This window comes from Trichophyton verrucosum (assembly GCF_000151505.1).
Source record: "Trichophyton verrucosum HKI 0517 chromosome Unknown contig00385_1.f1.exp, whole genome shotgun sequence".
NCBI classification, from domain to species: Eukaryota; Fungi; Ascomycota; class Eurotiomycetes; order Onygenales; family Arthrodermataceae; genus Trichophyton; species Trichophyton verrucosum.
The window spans coordinates 12,865-32,162 of record NW_003315378.1 but is presented as its reverse complement, the minus strand read 5'-3'; the positions used below and the strand labels follow the sequence as shown (position 1 = coordinate 32,162).

General features: G+C 49.3%; 7 protein-coding genes across 7 annotated transcripts; 4 read left to right on the top strand and 3 right to left on the bottom strand.

The window, feature by feature from the left end:
- Positions 1–265: 265 nt before the first annotated feature.
- TRV_05104 (pentatricopeptide repeat protein) lies at positions 266–2,010 on the bottom strand (the record flags this gene model as incomplete). Its single annotated transcript, XM_003020750.1, has 2 exons — positions 266–1,522; positions 1,597–2,010. 2 exons carry the CDS (start codon positions 2,008–2,010, stop codon positions 266–268), a joined length of 1,671 nt encoding a protein of 556 aa, XP_003020796.1.
- A 410-nt stretch (positions 2,011–2,420) lies between these two features.
- Positions 2,421–4,781, bottom strand: TRV_05103 (uncharacterized protein; the record flags this gene model as incomplete). The annotated part of the gene is made up of 1 exon (XM_003020749.1): positions 2,421–4,781. One exon carries the CDS (start codon positions 4,779–4,781, stop codon positions 2,421–2,423), a length of 2,361 nt encoding a protein of 786 aa, XP_003020795.1.
- Positions 4,782–5,841: 1,060 nt separating this feature from the next.
- Positions 5,842–7,855, top strand: TRV_05102 (uncharacterized protein; the record flags this gene model as incomplete). The annotated part of the gene is made up of 3 exons (XM_003020748.1): positions 5,842–6,125; positions 6,188–6,405; positions 6,474–7,855. 3 exons carry the CDS (start codon positions 5,842–5,844, stop codon positions 7,853–7,855), a joined length of 1,884 nt encoding a protein of 627 aa, XP_003020794.1.
- A 583-nt stretch (positions 7,856–8,438) lies between these two features.
- Positions 8,439–8,921, top strand: TRV_05101 (uncharacterized protein; the record flags this gene model as incomplete). Its single annotated transcript, XM_003020747.1, has 1 exon — positions 8,439–8,921. One exon carries the CDS (start codon positions 8,439–8,441, stop codon positions 8,919–8,921), a length of 483 nt encoding a protein of 160 aa, XP_003020793.1.
- Positions 8,922–9,453: 532 nt separating this feature from the next.
- On the top strand, positions 9,454–12,878 carry TRV_05100 (uncharacterized protein; the record flags this gene model as incomplete). Its single annotated transcript, XM_003020746.1, has 2 exons — positions 9,454–10,010; positions 10,079–12,878. The coding sequence occupies 2 exons, from the start codon at positions 9,454–9,456 to the stop codon at positions 12,876–12,878; spliced, it is 3,357 nt and encodes a 1,118-aa protein (XP_003020792.1).
- A 928-nt stretch (positions 12,879–13,806) lies between these two features.
- TRV_05099 (uncharacterized protein) lies at positions 13,807–15,060 on the bottom strand (the record flags this gene model as incomplete). Its single annotated transcript, XM_003020745.1, has 2 exons — positions 13,807–14,741; positions 14,796–15,060. 2 exons carry the CDS (start codon positions 15,058–15,060, stop codon positions 13,807–13,809), a joined length of 1,200 nt encoding a protein of 399 aa, XP_003020791.1.
- A 2,460-nt stretch (positions 15,061–17,520) lies between these two features.
- On the top strand, positions 17,521–18,980 carry TRV_05098 (uncharacterized protein; the record flags this gene model as incomplete). Its single annotated transcript, XM_003020744.1, has 3 exons — positions 17,521–17,635; positions 17,767–17,840; positions 17,913–18,980. The coding sequence occupies 3 exons, from the start codon at positions 17,521–17,523 to the stop codon at positions 18,978–18,980; spliced, it is 1,257 nt and encodes a 418-aa protein (XP_003020790.1).
- Positions 18,981–19,298: the final 318 nt, after the last annotated feature.

Genomic DNA, 19,298 nt, shown 5'->3' with positions numbered 1-19,298 from the left:
GTATCGCTCACCATTGTACTCCGTAAATTTTACAATTTGACGTCTGCCCTGGCGTCCATCGTCGTCTTGTCCTGCATTTAAAGATGTCCGAGCAAGGAAGAAGAATGCGGGATGATGTCACCCGTAGTCTTTCTGGGCTTGGCACAAGGCTTGGCCTATCTTAGAGGTGATAGAAACACATAATGCAAGACTACATTAAAGATGCTTGATAGATAGCTATAATACATTGGATATTGCACAGTAATATACATAGGTGAAGCCAAGTCTAGTCCCCATGCTCGTACTGACCCGTTGCGTCTATTCTTTTCACCTCCTCTGGCTCCACTCCTTTACCCCTGGCCGGGATAGTAAACGAGCGCCGTACACGATGGGGCCTTATGATGCCTCGAGAAGCCGGCTTGCGGACAGCGGAGTCATGGATAATCTTGGAGGCATGTGGATCTTCCTGTCCGTCACACTTAGCGCGAATATCTTCCTTTGCTTGTCTTGACAACTCGAATCCGGAGCCACTCATTTCAACGAGATATTTATATGCCGTTTCGAAACGAGAGATCTCAACACAAAGCAGGACTAGATTCTCGTAGGTTTTGCGGTCGGGAAGTATCTTCATCTGTATCATCTCTTGCACAAAGTAGCCGGCCAGATCAGCATCGTTGGACCCGCGGCATGCCTTGAACAGGATGTTGAAGGTTGATGTCTCCACACTAGAGGAGCAGAGGGTATGAAGTTCCCGGTATAAGTCCCATGCGGTCTTCGCATCACCTAGATGAGCACAGAGTTCCAGCGCAACATTTAGAAGGGGCAGAGGGAAAACTAGATCTTCCTCTTTTTTCATCCGCTTGAACGTATCCCAAACATCCGTCGGCTTTGACCCGGCCATAATGAGATGGGATAGGAGTGATCTAGTAGAGCCGGTTTTGACTCCGATACTGCTGCTGTCCATGCTGCAGAGGATACGAATCGCTGATTCGACGTCACCAGACTCAACGTACGTATCAACAAGTGATTCATAATCATTCAAGGTTAGTACACCATTGCGGTTTCCTAACACCTTAAACACTGACGCCGCCAGTCTGGCGTTGCCTGTTCGAGCGCTGATAGCAAGCACATTGTCACAGATACCGTATGGTGGATTCAAATGGCCTAGCTCGACCTGTTGCTCCCAGATAAACTGGGTCAATTCAGGATGCATCGCAGCACTTGAGATGTCCAGTAAACGGTGCCATAAATTTGGCGATAGTGTCAGGCCAGCTTCAACTCTAGATCGCAACAAGTGCAGTACTTCCTCGAACTCTCCATATTCCGCAAGGTTGTAGAGGAGGAGTGAGTGAAGCCAGCCTTGGACAGGCACATGCTGCAACTTCATGTGCTCCAGAGTCTCCAGTGCCATTTCAAATTGTCCTTCTCGAATATATCCCGTCACTATATTATGCCAACCTGTCGGACTAAGTGATATCCATCGCTCTCGGAGTTTCCGTATGATTTCGGAACGAAGCAGATAATCGGGGTGTACAGCCAGGGCCTAACAGATGAGTATATATTGTCAGCAAGCTATTCTAACCAACAGACAGAAGACAACACTCTGCAGCAACTCACCTTTAATGCAGCATGCAAAGTTCCTGAGTCCACCACTACTCCATTCTCCTTCATGTCATCTAACAGTGCCTCTACTTGCTTAGCTGAGCCTCGAATACATTGAGTATTCGCAAGTATCATCGCACGATAATGCCGAGTCTGCGGGCGAACATGCCTCCTCCGTACAAGCTCCGTAACAACATCTAGAGCAGCAGTATGGTTGGGTAGCTTTTCAACTACATTCTGCAGTATATTCTCCAAATTTCCTTCCGTTCTCTGGCTAAGATCCGACGGTATTTTGCTCTGCCGTAAGAGCTTCCTTACTGTCTTCTGTTCCCTCGGTCGGGGTGTTCTATGACGACTGGACGCTGATTTCGACTTGGAGCCAGTCTGTTCCTTGCCCTGGCTACCTTCTGCGGTATATGACCCTGGCATCGAGGAACTGACGGGTTCAGCAATACTCAGCTGATTGAATGTCGCAGAGAATGCGGATCTGGGGGAGCAGTGGAAAGCTCTGCGCCTCGGCGACGGAGCGTCATTGTCAACTGGAAAACGCTGTCTTGGTGATTCAGACAGCAAACGGCCTAGCGAAGGCCGGAAGCAAAGCCATAGCCCGTCTATGGCCACTGTTCTGGTCGACATGCTTTGCTCTTCGCTCTCTCTTAATTCTCTTTGGTAACTTCAACAAGAAGAATTGGGAGGCTGCGAGATGGTCACGTGATGGTTCCTGGGCCCCGGCCGTCTTGCCCTGAGCGAAGAACAGGCATATGGAGGGAGGTGAAGGCAGAGGATCAAAAAAATATGTAGCTGGTTTTCTTTTTCTATATACACCTATTTTCGAGCATCTATGCCAAATAGCTCGCACTTGTTCTAGCCGTATCCTTCTCGCGCTGAAGCCGCTCTCTCTTTTTCCGCTCATAGATACCCCTGACAACCCTCTTCAATTGGTCCTCACCTTCAGAAAAGTTGCATTTGGCAAGATGGACGGCAGAATCGATCTGCTCCGCGGTATATATAAAGTTCCAAGTGCTCAGATAATCCTCCTCAAGCGGATCGAGGATCTTGCGTTCCGCGTCAGGCTCATCTTTATCGGGATCAGGCAGAGCTAGGCATGCAGGATTTGGCAAAAGGGGGAAATAAGCAACTGCAATACCAGCATGAGGCTGCGTGAGTTGAAATTCGGAGTCCTTTTCGTTTAGAGCTGCTTCGTGGAACAGGCGTTTGGACGGTGGGGGTTCAGCGGACGATATCCTCTCCTCTGTGGTGCCGAGCCAGATGTTGCAGAAGGTCAGGTCGGGGTCGTTTCCACGTGAGTCAGGAGTGCGTTCTTTGCTTGCCTTTTGAGCGGCAGCAACTTTCTTATCCGCTTCTTCCTTTGTTAGTTGGGCTTCCTCGGCGATGATGTCTGCCGTTTCCTCGGGGGATGCATTAGATTTTGGCCATCCAGCTCCGATGGGCCATCCCTTGATACCTCGCTGATGAGCATAACCATCAACAACGGAGAGCCAGTTTGCTTCTTTGCTGTCAGCTGAGACATCAAATGCGACGATGAGATCGACATTACGTCCCGGCCGAAGTAGTGGATAGATAGGCAGATTGTTACTCATACCCGCATCCATTAGTCGTAAGTGGGAGTCCTGGAAGACAGAGTCAGGACAGGAATCAGGCAGTTTGCCCTCCATTCCCAGGACGAAATTTGGTACGGTGGCAGGATCAATTGGGTGGACACGAGTGAGGTCTTCGCTTTTACCTTCGATCAGGGCGTCGATGCTGCTGAATCCGGCGAGGCCCATGAACGCGGGTCGGATCTCCCTGTAGTAATGAGCTAGCGTGGCGCAAAATGCACTCCCCCAAACTCCCATGAGCGCGGGAACACGTAGTTCAGGAACAGCGTATCCATGAGCGGCGGCAATGCCCTTCCCATTCTTGAAGTTTCGACCCACGGCCCATGTGGGGATACCTGCAGCAAATTCCTCGCAGAACAGCTCGTAAGGGGTAAACTCGAACCACTGGAACCAGCTCTCGCGTTTGGATATTTCCTCCAGCTCGTCTTCGGAAGCACCCGGCTTGGACGGCTTGGGTATTTCGTGTCGAACTGCGGTGTAAATTGGCATCGGGTTCGCCCCTCCTTTTACCACAGCACGTTGACTAGAAAGTTGCAGGTCGCTGTCGTTCAAAGCAGCCGTATCCTGGGGGACCATGAGTCTGGCTGCGAGCAATATACCATATACATCGACGAGGCCAAAATCGGCTTTGGGGTCTCCCTTGAGCTTCTCAATCACACCACGTAGGAGATATTTGTTTGTAGGCGGGGTAGTCAGGATATCAAGTGCCTCTGGAGGGAAAGCAATATGCGTGTGAAGCCTTGCCTTGAGATGGTCAATCATCTTACCAAAGTCCTGACCGCCAATAGACGAGTTAAAGAGAGTCTGCAGCCAGCATGAACCGCTCACGCCAGCAGTATACGTCAAGCAGTCCCAGAGCCCGGCTTCCTTGGCAGCCATGTACGATCCTGTTCCGGCAATGAGAGCTCTCAGTCCTCCTCCAGAAGCACACATGGCGATCACAGGCACGTCATCAGGGTGCACTTCATCTTCCGGCAAGCCCAAGTAAGACGCGAGGTTTCTTGCAACAACCTTACGGCGGTCCGAGAGAAAGGCTTCTTCCTCTGAGCACAATGTACCTCCAATCCTAACACTGGCTTCTTCAACAATGCTGGGGTTGAAACTAGGGTCACAGGCTTCTTTCCATACATCGTCGGCCACGGACCCGGGAGCCATTGAGAGCTCCCGTTGCAGGTTTCGAAGGATATCTGGTGAGAAAAAGGTCCAGCCAGGCGAGATATAGTCCTTGAAGACAGCCGACCAGTCTGCGCTCCAGTCCGAAGAGCTGAAGTAGCCCTCTGCAGTCCCGAGTCTGTCCGTCATCGTCTCCCATGCAGACTTGGGCTCAGCGTCGCCACCGGCATCAGCATCGTCCTTGTTCTCCTTCTCTCCGGACTGTATCCCCGACTTGACTAGCTTATCCAGCGCAGACTCTTCTGGGGTCTGAGGCGTTTTCTTCGCATTCCACACCGCAGTGCTGCGTCCGGCATCACACCGGACACTCTGCTTCCCCAGCAGCGCAATGGAGGCACTGCCGGACACGAATAGCGCTCCCTTCAGCGCCTGTCGCCATCTCGCCTGTAGGAACCTAGCGGCGCCCATGACAGCACGATCGATGGTTAATGACAGTCAATGTCTACTTTGAAGCGGCTGCCATGTCCCGGTTGACAAAGATCCTATTGTCTCGACGGGAGATTTGGGGTTTCTGGCCAACATTTGCCCGCGGGAGCAATTGAGTTTCGGTCGGCGCTTAGATATTCCGGCATGAAGCGACCCCGGCGCTTATCACGGCTATTATAGGCGCTTCATCATGGCTGAATCGAAGATTCTTAGTGGTGGTTGTTTTTTTTTTTTTTTTTGGCAACCGTATCTTGCCAAATATTCATGGTGTCATAGTTACGTTCTCAAGTGCACTTACATACAGGTTCAGCAAGCTAGTACTCCGTAGTGTTTCACGTTGCCCCAGGTGTTCCAAGCTGCAGTTTAGCAGTACTACTCCGTACAGCATCCGATATTCTCCCCTTAGTTAGATAGAGGCCTCCCCATGTCTTCTCCGATATATGAGTTTTGTCATTTTTCCCACCGCAACAGCCTTCTCGCTGCTGCTTCTCTCGCTTATCACTTAGGTACAGATAAGCTCTATATCACGTGAGGCAGGGTATTTTCATTATTTCCACCAATAAAAGGCTAACTTGGATTGTCAAATTATAGGAGATCGCATTTCATTGGCTTATCTAGCTTCATTTATTTATCATTGGCTCTAGCTGGAGATTACGTCTTGGCAGTATGAGGCTCTTGGCAAAAGGAAAGTCGTCCATGATATCATTCCATCGCTTTATCATGCGGCTTGTCCACGCCGGTCACTTGTGTGTTTCCATCTTTTGACGCGGTTTTGACCTCCAACTACCGTATCTTACTACGGAAGACTCTGGCAAAAGGTCGTTGCCGGCTCTCGGTGTGAAATCTTGCCGGAAGGACCGTTGTTACTCCCCGCCTCCGGACCGTTGGACTAGCCGTTACCCCCTATGTGAAAAGGGGACTCTTGTGCTACCCCCCGATGAACTAAGGAGCACCCATCGAGCGGGAGTTCGGTATTACCATCTTGTTCTGAGAATCGCCGCCCATCTGCCAATGACTGACACTCTTCAGATAGGCCGGCGCAATGGGCGCTCCACGAAACGCCGTCTACGCCGAAGAAAGCGCAGAAGTCGAAGTGCTCTATGCGGACCTCGAGAAGCTCAACACCCTCACTAAACGGATTCAAGGCTCTTTATCTCGGCTAGAGGCTAGCGGAAAGGTGGTCAAGAATGCGATCGGCCCCATATATGGCAACACACAGGCACTACATGCCACCAACACAAATATCGATAGGGTAAACGATGCTATCGAGCGAATGCGCCGGCCGTTAGACGTAAAGGGCCAGGAAGAGAGTATCATACGGGCTGGGTACGGATTTCACCTGTCACTTTGTTTTACCATCTGTTTGATCTAACTTGTAGCATCTATAGACCGCAAAATGCTGGCTTGCCGCAATTCATTGGGGCGTTGAAACGTATCGACCTCGCACTCACGGACCTGAGCGCTACCAAACTGCGCTCAAACCAAAAGGCTGTCTCTGAATTTAGCTCACTGCTCAGCTCGGGTAGCAGTAAGCTCCAGGATCTCTTCCATTCTACCCTGAGAGCAGAAGCTAATACTATCGAACCACTTCATTACCTTACCAAACGTGAGCTACTGTACCCACCTTTATCGAACACAGACACGTGCAACTTTTCCCAGCTAATATTTCTATAGAACTCCCCTTTCCTTTGCTGTCCCAGGATGCTTTCTCCGAACTTACTCCCGTTGCCGGTGCAATTACCGCTGCCTCCAAGCACATCCCTCAGCAGGGGCATATAGAAAACCCAGCTATCTCTATCTACGCGGAAGTCCGCGGCCCTTACTTGACGAACAGCTTGCAAAACCTAGCTACCGCTTCAATCAATACGGCAAAACGCAGGGCAGTTGACGGTCCTTACAAGCAAGGCACCAATGGAATCGGCGTGTACTCAAATGTCATCGAAGGAATGTTCGTTTCAGAGTATGAAAACATCGTCAAAATATTCCCTCCAGACCAACAAGGCAAGGCTCTGCAGGCAACATGTCGACCCCCTCTGGCAGAATTCTCCAAAACTATGCGAGAGCTAAACATGTATATCAAATCGAACCTGATCAACGATTGTTTCCTTGCTTTTGAAATAATCGATATCGTCACTTCTCTATCATACCGCCTAGATTCAAAGACGGGAGATCTTAAGAATCTTTTTTTTGAAGCTCTAAGGCCCATACGAGAAACAGCCAAATCATCTCTGACTGAACTATTAGAAGAGACCAAGCGTCGATCAGCAGCCCTTACTACCTTACCCCAAGACGGCTCACCTGTCCCACTGGTGAACGAAGTAATGAGCTCTCTATCCACGCTCACCGCTTACTCCAAACCTCTAGCTTCCATCCTCACATCACTAGGAGACGGCAACTGGAAACCCTCTGCAGTCCCGAACACCGCACCTCTTGACGTGGGACCAGACAGCACTACCCTACTATCCCATTTCATACTCGACATGATCGACACACTTCTCTCTTCCCTTGAAGCTCGCGCCCGGGCGGTGCATAAAAGCAAAGCCACGCTTGGCGCCTTCATTGCTAATAATGTTCACATAGTCGACAGAGTCATACGCAGTACTCCAGAACTATCGAACTGTCTGTCAACGCCAGAAAACGCAAGCAAACTTGAAGTATGGCGCAAGAAGGGTGTGTCGATATACCTTGATGCTTGGCGTGATCCGTCCTCCCATCTACTGGACGTACAATATACAAGTAGAGGCGGTGCCCGACCAACCTCAGGAGGACCCGTCGATTCCAGCGCCATCGTGAAGTCACTCTCCTCCAAGGATAGAGATGTGATCAAAGATAAATTTAAGGCTTTCAACTCTTCATTCGACGAGCTGATCGCGAAACATAAGTCATTAAACATGGAAAAGCCTGTTCGCACGTCTCTCTCCCGCGAGGTACAGGCTGTCATTGAGCCTCTTTACGCGAGGTTTTGGGACAGATACCATGAAATCGACAAGGGAAGAGGGAAGTACGCCAAGTATGACAAGGGGAGCCTCTCTGCACAGCTCTCAGCTCTAAGCTAGGATGCGTTCTCCTTGGGTGGGATTTCTGACCGATGTTTTCCAGTATATATTTTGAGCCTGTCCTTTGCACCTAATGAGATATATCTAATTTTCGCACCAAATTCCTTTATCCCCCTGAACATTACCCAGTTTATAACGGTAAATTTCCGCCAGTCTAAGCCAGCCGGGATATCCATTAAAAGCCCCCTCTTCCCGCGTCCCCCCTCCTCCTCTCATTAGTTAAGCACGGATTATTTAAATATCGTGAGTGTTGTTCAACAACCCGTACCTCTGACTTAGAGCTCTCGAGGTTTAACCATCTCATCCGCTATGCGATCATGGATATCTTACAAGGCTATAGCAGGGTCCCCTTGGACCAGCATTACGCTGGATACGAGTCAGTGCGGAGAGATTGCAGGCTGCAGCCGAACCAGGCTCCCAGGCGTCCTACATTTACTCAGCCAACAATCATCAGCTCTTAGAGGGATCTGCATGCTATTTATGCAGCAAGCGCCCCCCATGCCTTCTAGATATATTCTTCACGCTGCCTAGAAGTGAATATTCGGCTTCTACATAGGTGATGAACTAACAGCAATATCTGAAAATGGATCCGTTGTCCATCACCGCCAGTGTCGCTGGACTGATAACACTTGCAGGAGTCATCATCTCGAAAGGGTTTCAAATCTCGGACAGGTTTACCAATACCGAGAAAGAGCTGAATTCGCTTCTAAATGAAGTTTCCAGCTTTTCTGGTCTCTTAGTTGGTGTGCAGTCACATTTTGAACAGCATCAAGCTTCAACCCCTTTTTCCATATACTCTCTGAACCTACCAAGGCTCAGCGAAAGGGACCAATCACCAACGACTCCAGCCGGGCATCTTTATACTGCTCTCAATGATTGCAAGTCTATATTAGAAGATGTGAAAAGGTTGGTAGAAAAAATATCCATCACGCCCTCCTTCCAACTGGTTCTTCGCCGTGAGGTCTTTTTAAAAGAGGCTGTCAAACACGCTGCCAAACTAGAGCGTTACAAATCCTTTTTTATACTAGCCTTTCAGATAAACAGCTGGTATGAACGCCTTAATTAGACCCAAGTAAATGTCGGCAGTCGATAACATTTATCAGGGCACGCGAAGAAGAATCCCGGCCGATTACTTCTTTGATGAAGAATTAATTGGAGACGATCGGAGCCGCACAAAGACGTCTTGAAGATAAACATGAGGCTCAAATACAGGGTGAGCAGTTTACTCTCTGTTGCATATTCACGGGTACATAGGATTTCTTACACAAATCTTAGGCAAGATGAAGGACGAAATCTTCGACTGGTTGGGGAATGCCACAGTAGCAGCTCACAGTGACTCTCTGGAATCAAGACACCCGGAGACAGGGACATGGTTTCTTAGCAGCTCTGAATTTATAGATTGGATATCGGACGATTCCTCCAACCTCTGGCTTGATGGCATAGGTACATACCTCTATCACACATATTATCTATTCAGAGAGAGCTAATGTTTTACGTTGTAGCTGGCTCAGGAAAAACGGTTCTAATGCAAGTGGTTCGGATATTTGAATTCCCTTATAATAATTGGGAATGTAGATGGCTAACATTTTATCAGGTCTATGGCTATCGACTACCTTCAGGAGCTTGCAGAAAACAAGGACGAGTTGAGCGTGGCTTATCACTATTGCGGGTCTCCAGAGACACACAAGGGTGGCCTTGGAAAGCTGCTTGGTAGACTTGTGTCCCAAGTTCTCCGGCAAGCTAAGTCGGGATCTGCCTTGAGTGATACGTTCGAGACTCTAAGCCGCCTCAAATTTCGGTCTAGATACCCTCCCCTGGAACAAATGAAAAAGACATTGAATACCATTGGAAATTGCTTATCCACCGTTTTCATGGTTATAGATGGCATCGATGAGCTTGCTGACTCTGACGGCTTACTGCGCATCATTCGAGAGATCTCCGTCGCTTCCAAGGCTTTCAAATTCTTGATATCAAGCCGAAGTAGCGCTATGGTTGTTGATTCATTGTCAAACTTTCGTCACATAAGTCTGAGCTGCGACCTTATCGACGGTGATATTGAACGATATGTACGATTTCGTGTCTCAAACTTCCGGTGGCATGACGTTCCGGACATGGAAGAAATAATTCAAGGGCTGGTCAAAAGTGCAGATGGAATGTAGGTTATGCCACCTATGGATATCTCTTGTTTACATTGTTTTTTGCAGTACTGAGTGAAATACACAGGTTTTTATGGGTTGCTTATCAACTGGATTCTCTGTCACGCATACGGACAGCGATACCAAAATCAGCCCTTAAATCATTACCACGAGGTTTAGGACGTACATACGAAATGATTCTGTCAAAACTATCGGATGAAGACAAACATCTAGCCCTCAGAATACTGCAATTTATTTTGTGTTCTGAGCGTGGCTTACATCCGGCGGAACTAGTGGAAGCAATAGCTATAGATCCCGGCCAGACGAATCCACAGCAACTCAAGGGAAACAAGCTTCGCAATGAAGATGATGTTTTTGAGATTTGCAGCAATCTCATACGGCGCTCAAAGGCAACTGGACACATCGTGCTAGCTCACCACTCTGTTCGGGAATTCTTGATATCCCCTTCTCTAGAGTCGGGGGAGCTCAATCCTTTTTACATCAGCGATATTGGTGCCTCGATCAAAATTGCAATGTCATGCCTCACGTATCTTAATTTTCAAAACTGTCACACTCTTTCATTTTCTGAGGATATTTCTGAAGATGCTCTGGATAGGCTCGTTGCTGAATACCCTTTCCTTAGTTATGCTACATGCAACTGGTCTCGCCATATTCCCACCATTTATGCTGAGTCCCATTGCTTATTAGAACCTATTATCAAAAAGTTCTTCAACCCAGAGCTTGGAGGCCTGAAATTTTGGATTGCGTTTGCGCAATATACCTACGGAAGGTTTCGGATTCCGTCCAAGTTGACGCCGCTCCATATCTGCTCCATAGTTGGTGCCTGTGAAGAGGTCATCCAGCTTGCCTCTCCAAAAGAGAATGCAGACATACGTACTGAGAGAGGGCAGACAGCACTTCACCTTGCTATTGACAATGGCCATCCAGAACTAATTGGAAGTCTTATTAAAGCCGGGGTACCAATCAATACCCAAGATGGATATGGCCAGTCAGCTTTACATAAGACGATAGAACTGGGAGACAAGAATGCCGTGATATCACTCCTTTCGGCTGGGGCAAACGTCAATCTAATAACACATGATGGGACCACAGCTTTTAGCATTGCCGCGGATAATAACTGGACTGCGATTATGTATCTCATCGCACGTGTGGTTAAAACCAAGCTTACTCTCCCAGATGGTCGTACGGTCTTACATCTTGCAGCCCAGTCTGGAGATATTGAAAGTGCGCAAGAATTAATAAAGAGAGACAACTCACTATTACATCAGAGAGACCCAAATCAATGGACGGCTCTTCATTTTGCGGCTCACCATGGCCAAACCCGCATGGTCAACTTCCTGTTAGACAAAGATATGAGGCCTAATTTGGATATCAACGAGTGGTCACCAGCGCATTCTATCATCCAGCGTCGAGATACAACAACTCTGAAACGGCTTCTAGAGTGCCCCTGGTCGGCCGATTATGAGTCTAGAGTAGACTATTCTGACGTACTGCGCCGGGAAGCTCATCCGCGCGCCCCAATGTATCTTTCGCACAGTCAAAAGTACGGATATACAGGCAGATCCACTCAACAGGAGCCTACATCATCACCTCCCACGCCTCAGATGCCTTCGCTTGCTCACAGATATCAAAATATCAGTCGAGACTCCGCTTCACGTTACCCGACTGCCTCGCCATTTGGTAGTGCATCCAGTGGCTCTACAGAGCGTGGGATCTTTGGTCAGCCTCCGCCTCCCCTAGGCTTTCCGCAAAGTCCATTTACATTTGGTACATTTGGTAGTGCAACCAGTGGCTCTTCCGAGCGTGGGCTCTTTAATCAGCCTCCGCCTCCCCTAAGCTTCTCGCAAAATCTATTGGGTGAGAGAAGGACCTCTGGGGCATACGGACATTCCACCGAACCACGGCTTCCTAAGTTTCATTCGATTATACGATCTCTACTCGATCTCACCATATCATTAAACTATCCCGAAGGTTTTGGATGTCTTATAGAGTGTCAGGGCGAATACACTGTTATGGTATTGGGCGAATTACGCCAATTAAAACTCGTTTTGGAGGTTCCTGGAGGATCCAAACTGTTTAGGCTACTATTCTTAGAGTCACCGCTAAGCGTCCAGTTTGATATTTTATTATTTGCATTGACAGAGAGCCGCAGTGACTTCCGTCCAACTATTCAGAACGCGATACAAAATTCCCCGTATCGTGTGCATGGTGCCCTTCTCCTACATTCAGTTGACCGACTCAAAGCCCAGCCTCTGGTGTTTTTACTGGAGACATTGAGCCCTGGCCAAAGGCTACATGTTCTATCATGGGTCATTGACCAGTATTATGACGTTGACTTGATGGCACAAACAGTCCGTAGGCATCCACAGAAGGAATCTTTTTTAAGGGCGTTCTTGAGGGTTCTCATTTATGACAAACACGCCGATCACATCAGCTCCAGCAGCGGTTGCTCAATCAATGACGGACTTCGCCTGCAGAACGATCACTTCACTTTTCTCCTTCTAGAGGAAGTGGTCTTTCAGGGGCCGGCGCAGATACGGAATGTTTTTTCCAACTTCACGCATTTCTCAGACGAATCACCCAGCCTGGGCCTTGTTACAAGTTTAATTGATTATGCAAATCGAACCCGTGGCTTCAGTGATGGAGATGACCGGTTTATAAACGACATCCTCTCTTCGACATTGCTGTTGGCTAAGACAGACGGGAGGGCGGATATAGCAGCAATGCTACTAGAAGCGGGTGCCGATGAAAAAACTGTCGTGGGGAAGGCTGGGCCTGCTATACCCACAGAACTTACAACCCTCCAAATTGAGGATAAACTCGAGCAACTAAGGCTGAAGTTAGCCACGGTCGAAGACGGCCAATAATGGTGGAAAGCATTCCATTGATGACCTAGACTTTCACTTGGGTGTCCTCAGGACGCTTAGCGGGTTATTCAAAACCAATCCCGAGACAAAAAAACATCTCGAGCCGAAGAGTGCAATCTATGGCTGTGGCAGGACTTTTTTTTTTTGATAGCATTGGGTTCGAAATCATACATTCCAGAATCGGTAAACCGCTGTTGGGCCTCAAGACACCGAAAGGAGAGGCTACCCTAGGATTTGCCTTGCTGCGGAAGAAGTGAATTTGCCCGTGTGTTAATGGGACGACGCAGGCCTCACTGTAGCAAGAGACGCAAATAATTGACTATTTTATTGCTTGGTGAATGTAACCTATTGCACCTCTGTGTTGCCCGTTGGTCACAGATAATTCGACAAGCGAACTTGGAGGACTTAGGAGCGAATTTAGATAGGAGGAGGACTTTGTTTATTGATGCTTATCTCGGACGTTTGATATGTTGTCACTAGGAACACATTCATTGTGGTAATTCATTACAGCCCTTGGGGATTTTAAAAGTCTACAAATTAAATGGCGTTTCTAGCTTGAAGAGAGAGGCTAGGTGCAAAATTGAATCATTTAGATTAGTATTGACAAGTTGATATATCTAAGGATATACACATGGTTATAGGCAGCTGGGTAGGTGAATGGGTATGTAGTCGGTATATAAATAATGAACATAGATGAGAATCCCTATGAATAGGGGAGGTAAGAAGCAAAGGCTAGGCAAGTAATTCATGGATAAAAAATTGAGGAGTATATGAATGATGAAGGTAGAAAGGGAATTTGCGGAGAGGCAGGCTAGATATATAAACATTAATAACAAAATGCAAGGAATTCAAGATCGGTCATGTTAATTCTTTTGTTTCTAGAAAAGAAATTTCCAGTATACTTATTTATGTTATGCTATGGGTATGGCTACCGACCAGGTCCCATCTCGTAGATCTGTTCAGGAACGGGTCCGTTATGTGTAGCAGACATAGGCGTCGAAGCCAGCTCGGACGGAATAGGCGACATCTGCTGTGGTGAGCCGACGTTTGATCCAGGCATTTCAGCGTGCTGAGTCTGAGGTGGTTGTTGCGGGGGTTGCGAGAACGGAGAAATCTTCTGTTCGTTCGGGTACGTTGGTAGCTGGTCATCAACTGGGGGTTTCTGTTCAACAGGCGCGTAGTATCCTCCAGCGGCAGAGGGAGTTTGGTAATAACCCTGCTGGTTCATGCTTGGTGGTGGCATGTTGTTATTTTGCGTGTAGGCGGTAGCAGGGGCTGGGGCTGGGGCGTTATCTGGCTTCTTGCGCAGAACAAACCACCAGATTGCGATGAGGATGGCGGAAACGCCAGCGACACAACCTACAACGATACCAGCGATAGCGCCGCCCCCAAGCCCGGCGCCGCTGGGGGGTGGGGGTGGGGTAGGGCTGGGAGTTGGTGAGGTTGAGTTAGATGGTTGTGGGGAGCCATCTGTACCGGTATTGGTGGGTTGGTTAGAGTAAGACTCGGTGGTGGTGGACGGGATGTGGGTGGCAGAGTATTTAGAGGCATAGTCGGGTCCGAGGACGGAGGAATAATATTGTGACAATGGCGAAATGTTGTTGGAAACCGAAGCGTACGAGTAGCATCCGTAGAGCTTGGTATTTTGGTTGAAGACATAGGTTCCGCAGTAGGGAAGGGTTGAAATGCTACACCTGAGAGCCAGTAAATCCCTGGAACAAGCTGAGTCGCAACTGACACTTGATGGGTAGCAGGTGGTTGGAATAGTAGTGCAGTCATTGATATTTTTGCTTAGACAGCAACCAGCAGCGTTTCCAGTATATATACAGGTTGCGCGGGCATTGACACAAGTCAGGGGATTCTCTATATATCAAGTTAGTTTTCCCTACTTTCAAGCTGACGGGCATCTAGACGAACCTGGGTCACCATCAACCAAACCACAATAATAAGCTGGAGGAGGGAAAGGAATCAACAAGCTGGCAGAGCTGCTGGCCTGTCTCTTCACTAATTCCAGGGGTATTCCATCAGGCAAACCGGGAGGGGGCGTAGGCTTCGGAGACCTCCCGTTGAGGGCAATGAGGCCAGCGGGAGTTGCAACAGGCACCATGTGTTCCAGGTCGGCTGCATCGACGATAGCGACGGAGAGGAGGGCGGCCACAAGGGCCAGTGAATATCCAACCATGTCGTTGGACTGATGGTAACTGACTTGCACAGAGGAAGGTGGTATAGAGGGTGAAGTTGACGGCTGATGGATATTGAACCGAACGTTCCCCAAGTTCAGAAAATCTGCTGGTCTTCCTCTGCCGGGAGATAGGATAAAAATAGAAATAGCAGATCTCAGGTCTGATATCTCCCGATTATCCCAGCGACACACAGAACGAATACAGCAATATTCGCGTCAGGATATCTCCTCGACCCGAGCAACGCCAGCACAACAGAGAAGCAACAAGTAGATGAGGAACAGGAAGAAGAGAAAGAGAAAGGGGAGATGTGAAGGAAGAAAAGATCGGCTGGTCACCTTTTCTTTCTAAAAAAGAAAGGAAAGAAAGCGAAGAAAAACACGAACAGCGACAGATGGAGGAAGCTTTGAGCCTCGCCGCAAGCTCAATTGAAAGGGGTGCCATACCCAAGCTATCTCAGAACGAGCTAGCGAGAAGGTGAGGCTCGTATTTCCCGCCCGCTGACTTGTGGAGAGGAGGTTAGGCGTCGTTCCCCCGAGTCAATAATTGGGTCTATCGCGAGGTGAAGGTGGACTCGAAAACGAGACTTGAACCAATGGAGGCATAAAATACACACGATGGCACCTTAAACGAGACTCACACTGGTGCGAGTGGTCAAGACATAAATAGTGTCGCAGCTAACTTTCAAGCTTCCTCGAAGCAGGTCACTCATTCTTTTGAAATATTTCGTGGAAATATTCGATATATTTCAGTGTTCTTTTGTTGACGGACTTCAGATCTCATCATTTACCTTCGCTCATATTCAGGGGCTGAAGGATGCGGTCCCGTCCAGGATGGCCCTGTTCAAAATAAAAATGTCCGGCCAGCGAAAAGGACAAAAAAAGCAAGCATATAGATAGAATTAGGCACAGCAGAACAAGACAGCTGCAAACTGCGCCTCGGAGACCGCAGGCTGTATCCTATCGTAATACAGAAACAGCCATCTCATGTGGTTGGAAGAGCGAGCCGACCGAACCGTTACCAAGCTGATACACCGCATCAATTTTAGCGAGAAATATCAGCCTCTTTTTCTTTCTGTCCTCCGTGCTTCAGCCGCAGCGAACTGAACATGATAGAAAAACGCGGGTTTTCTTTCACATCTTTCAAGTCGCTCGAGGGGCCGACCACGTTGTTGCCATGGTACCTGTGGCCATGCAGTGCCATGCCATGCATTATTATTACTACTCCGTACTCCGTACATGACTTTCCCATTGTTCATGGACATGGTCAAGCCTTCGGTACCAAAAAAAAAGAGGGTTATGTTTGCTCCAAACCATGAGGTTATTTTTAGCTCTGCCCGCCCGCTTGCATCTTGACATGTCGGATATCTTTTGCTTTGCCACTGCATGGGTATAATTTTGAGCCATGGAGTCGCTTGTTCAAGACTCAAGCCTTCGCTGGTCTGGGGTCTCGTGCGTTCCTCCGATGCCTGCTGTTAGCCTTAGCCTTGGTCCCTTGTGTCTGTCTTATCTTATCTCCTCTTTTTGGCCTTAACTCGTCGGTGACCATCCTGTCTCCCCGTCACATACTCTTGTTCGTCATCAGTATCATCATTTTCACCTTCATCACCTTCTTTATGCTGTATGTTGATATGTTGTCATTATTGACGTCGTCGGGATGAAGTTGAGGTCGACGTCCTTCCTTTCCCTCCGTTTACCCCTTTGGGCTTACCACGTGACTATCACCTGACATGTCTTACTCATCTCTTAGTCATTCGCGGGTGAAATCGGCCCTTCCTCACGTGCTCCCACGTGCGGCGGGAATTTGCGGGCACGGGGAACCTCGGGCCGACGGAGACTCTTGCTCCGAGCGGACCCCGTGACCTCGCCGGCTATCTTACCTAAGCAACCTGCGAGATACCTCGGAATACTTCCTTCGCCGCCGCAGCGACTGCGCCTCCAGAAGTATCTCGAAGTATCGCCGGCCATGACGCGAGAGGGGGACCTGGCTCTTCTTTGCTTTTGCTGGCTGCGGGAAACTTCCTCGTGCGTCTTTTCCGCTTGAGTTGAGACCTTTTTTCCCTCCTCTTCTCCCCCCAAAACGTCGTTCTCTGCTGCCGTTGTTGCTACGTATATGGCTTCACGTTTGCCTGTTCTGCAACTGGCTGGCTAACGAGGTCAATTGGCGCGCACCCGCGGCGGTGCAGAGCGACGACGCAGAAGACGAGGGAAGTAGAAGCGGCAGAAGCAGAAAGGGACCCGGGAAGAAACGACGCCCGCCAACGGCAAACTTAGGACGCTTTCGACCTCGGCAGGGCTCCATGCTCTCGTGACGCCGGCTCGAGTCATAGTCGTACGATATAAGGCATTCCTGTGGTTGTAAGAGACGTCTGAGATACAAATACACTGGTCGAACAGCCCAGGCACACTGGCCGCAGGGAGGTTACTTGAGGATACCGTGAGATCGAGGCAGCGAGGGTAGCCATGGCGTGGAGGGCTTCGGAGCGTCTCATGGAGACCATCCGGCACTATGCCTCGTTCCCGGCAACAGGAGTGTCGCTGCGACAGATGGTGCAGTTTGGCGACAAGCCGTCGACAGGTATGTCTAGATTAGCTACTGTATTGTTGGGTGGTTGTACTGACTCATTACTGTAGGAACACTCTTCCGGGCGTCACAATTCCTGTCGGAGGAGCTGCCCATACGCCTGGCTCACAGGGTACGAGAGCTAGGAGACCTACCGGATGGATTGAATGAGATGCCGTCTATCAAGAAAGTCCAGGACTGGTACGCTCAGTCGTTCGAGGTACGTCTACATAGATATACTGATTCACTAATACCAATCACTACGAAGAAATGATATTAACATGTAGATTAGGAGATCACCAAGTTGGAACGGCCAAAGTTGACAGAAGAAGTACGGTCACGGTTGCTCAATTCCAGCAGGATGAACGGCCGCGAGCCACGCATGCTGGAGCAAGCAACCCCCAACCCCAGCATAAAGCAGGGCCAGTACCGCTCCTCGCCAACGACATCCATCCTCAACAGCATCTACAGCAACGGTAACTCCAGCGTAATCGGCAACAATGGCAGCACAACGACGACAACCACGGCGACTAATGGCGCGAAACACCGGGTTGCAGGGACTCGCCGGTACTTTGTTGCTGCGGACGACGGCGCCGATTGGCCGCCAGAATTGATCGACTACAACGCTCGTTTGGCTTCGACCCTGGACACAATCAAGAGACGACACGACAGCGTTGTGACGACGGTGGCACAGGGCGTGCTGGAGTGGAAGCGCAAGAAGCAGCGGCTGCAGATCGACTCTGGAATACAAGCCTTCTTGGACCGGTTTTACATGTCCCGTATTGGCATTCGTATGCTTATTGGGCAGCACATTGCTCTTACCAACCAGCACCACACATTCCATCCAAACTACGTCGGAATTATCTGCACAAAGACAAACGTCCGTCAGTTGGCGCAGGAAGCCATTGACAACGCCCGCTTTGTCTGCGAAGACCACTATGGCCTCTTTGAAGCTCCCAAGGTCCAGCTCGTTTGCCGCGATGATCTCGATTTCATGTACGTGCCCGGCCACCTGTCACACATGCTCTTCGAGACGATCAAGAACTCGCTGCGTGCGGTGGTAGAGACACATGGACCAGAGAATGATTCGTTCCCCGTAACCAAAGTCATCGTGGCCGAGGGAAGGGAGGACATTACCATCAAGATCTCTGATGAAGGCGGCGGTATTCCTCGATCAGCCATCCCGCTTGTATGGACGTACATGTACACCACCGTTGACCAGACGCCCAATCTCGACCCGGACTTCAACAAGAGCGACTTCAAGGCCCCCATGGCCGGATTCGGATACGGTCTACCCATCAGTCGACTCTACGCCCGGTACTTTGGCGGTGATCTCAAACTCATCAGCATGGAAGGGTGAGTCTTTTGTCTTTTGCTTTTATTCAATATAACCCCCCCATCAACTAACACACAACTATAGATACGGAACGGACGTCTACCTCCACCTCAACCGCCTCTCGTCCAGCTCCGAGCCTCTCCAGTGACAACTACCAGTCATGAGGAATGGGCGCCCCCTAGTCCAGACATCCCGACACTTCACGCCAACCACTCTTGCAAACACTCTCCCAAGCCCATCCTCATTGACGCCAACAACAACTGAATCAGCCATCCCACCACCCCCAAGCACCCCCGAACTATTTCCATACTTATATAAATCCTCTTCCCGCCCCGCAGCCAA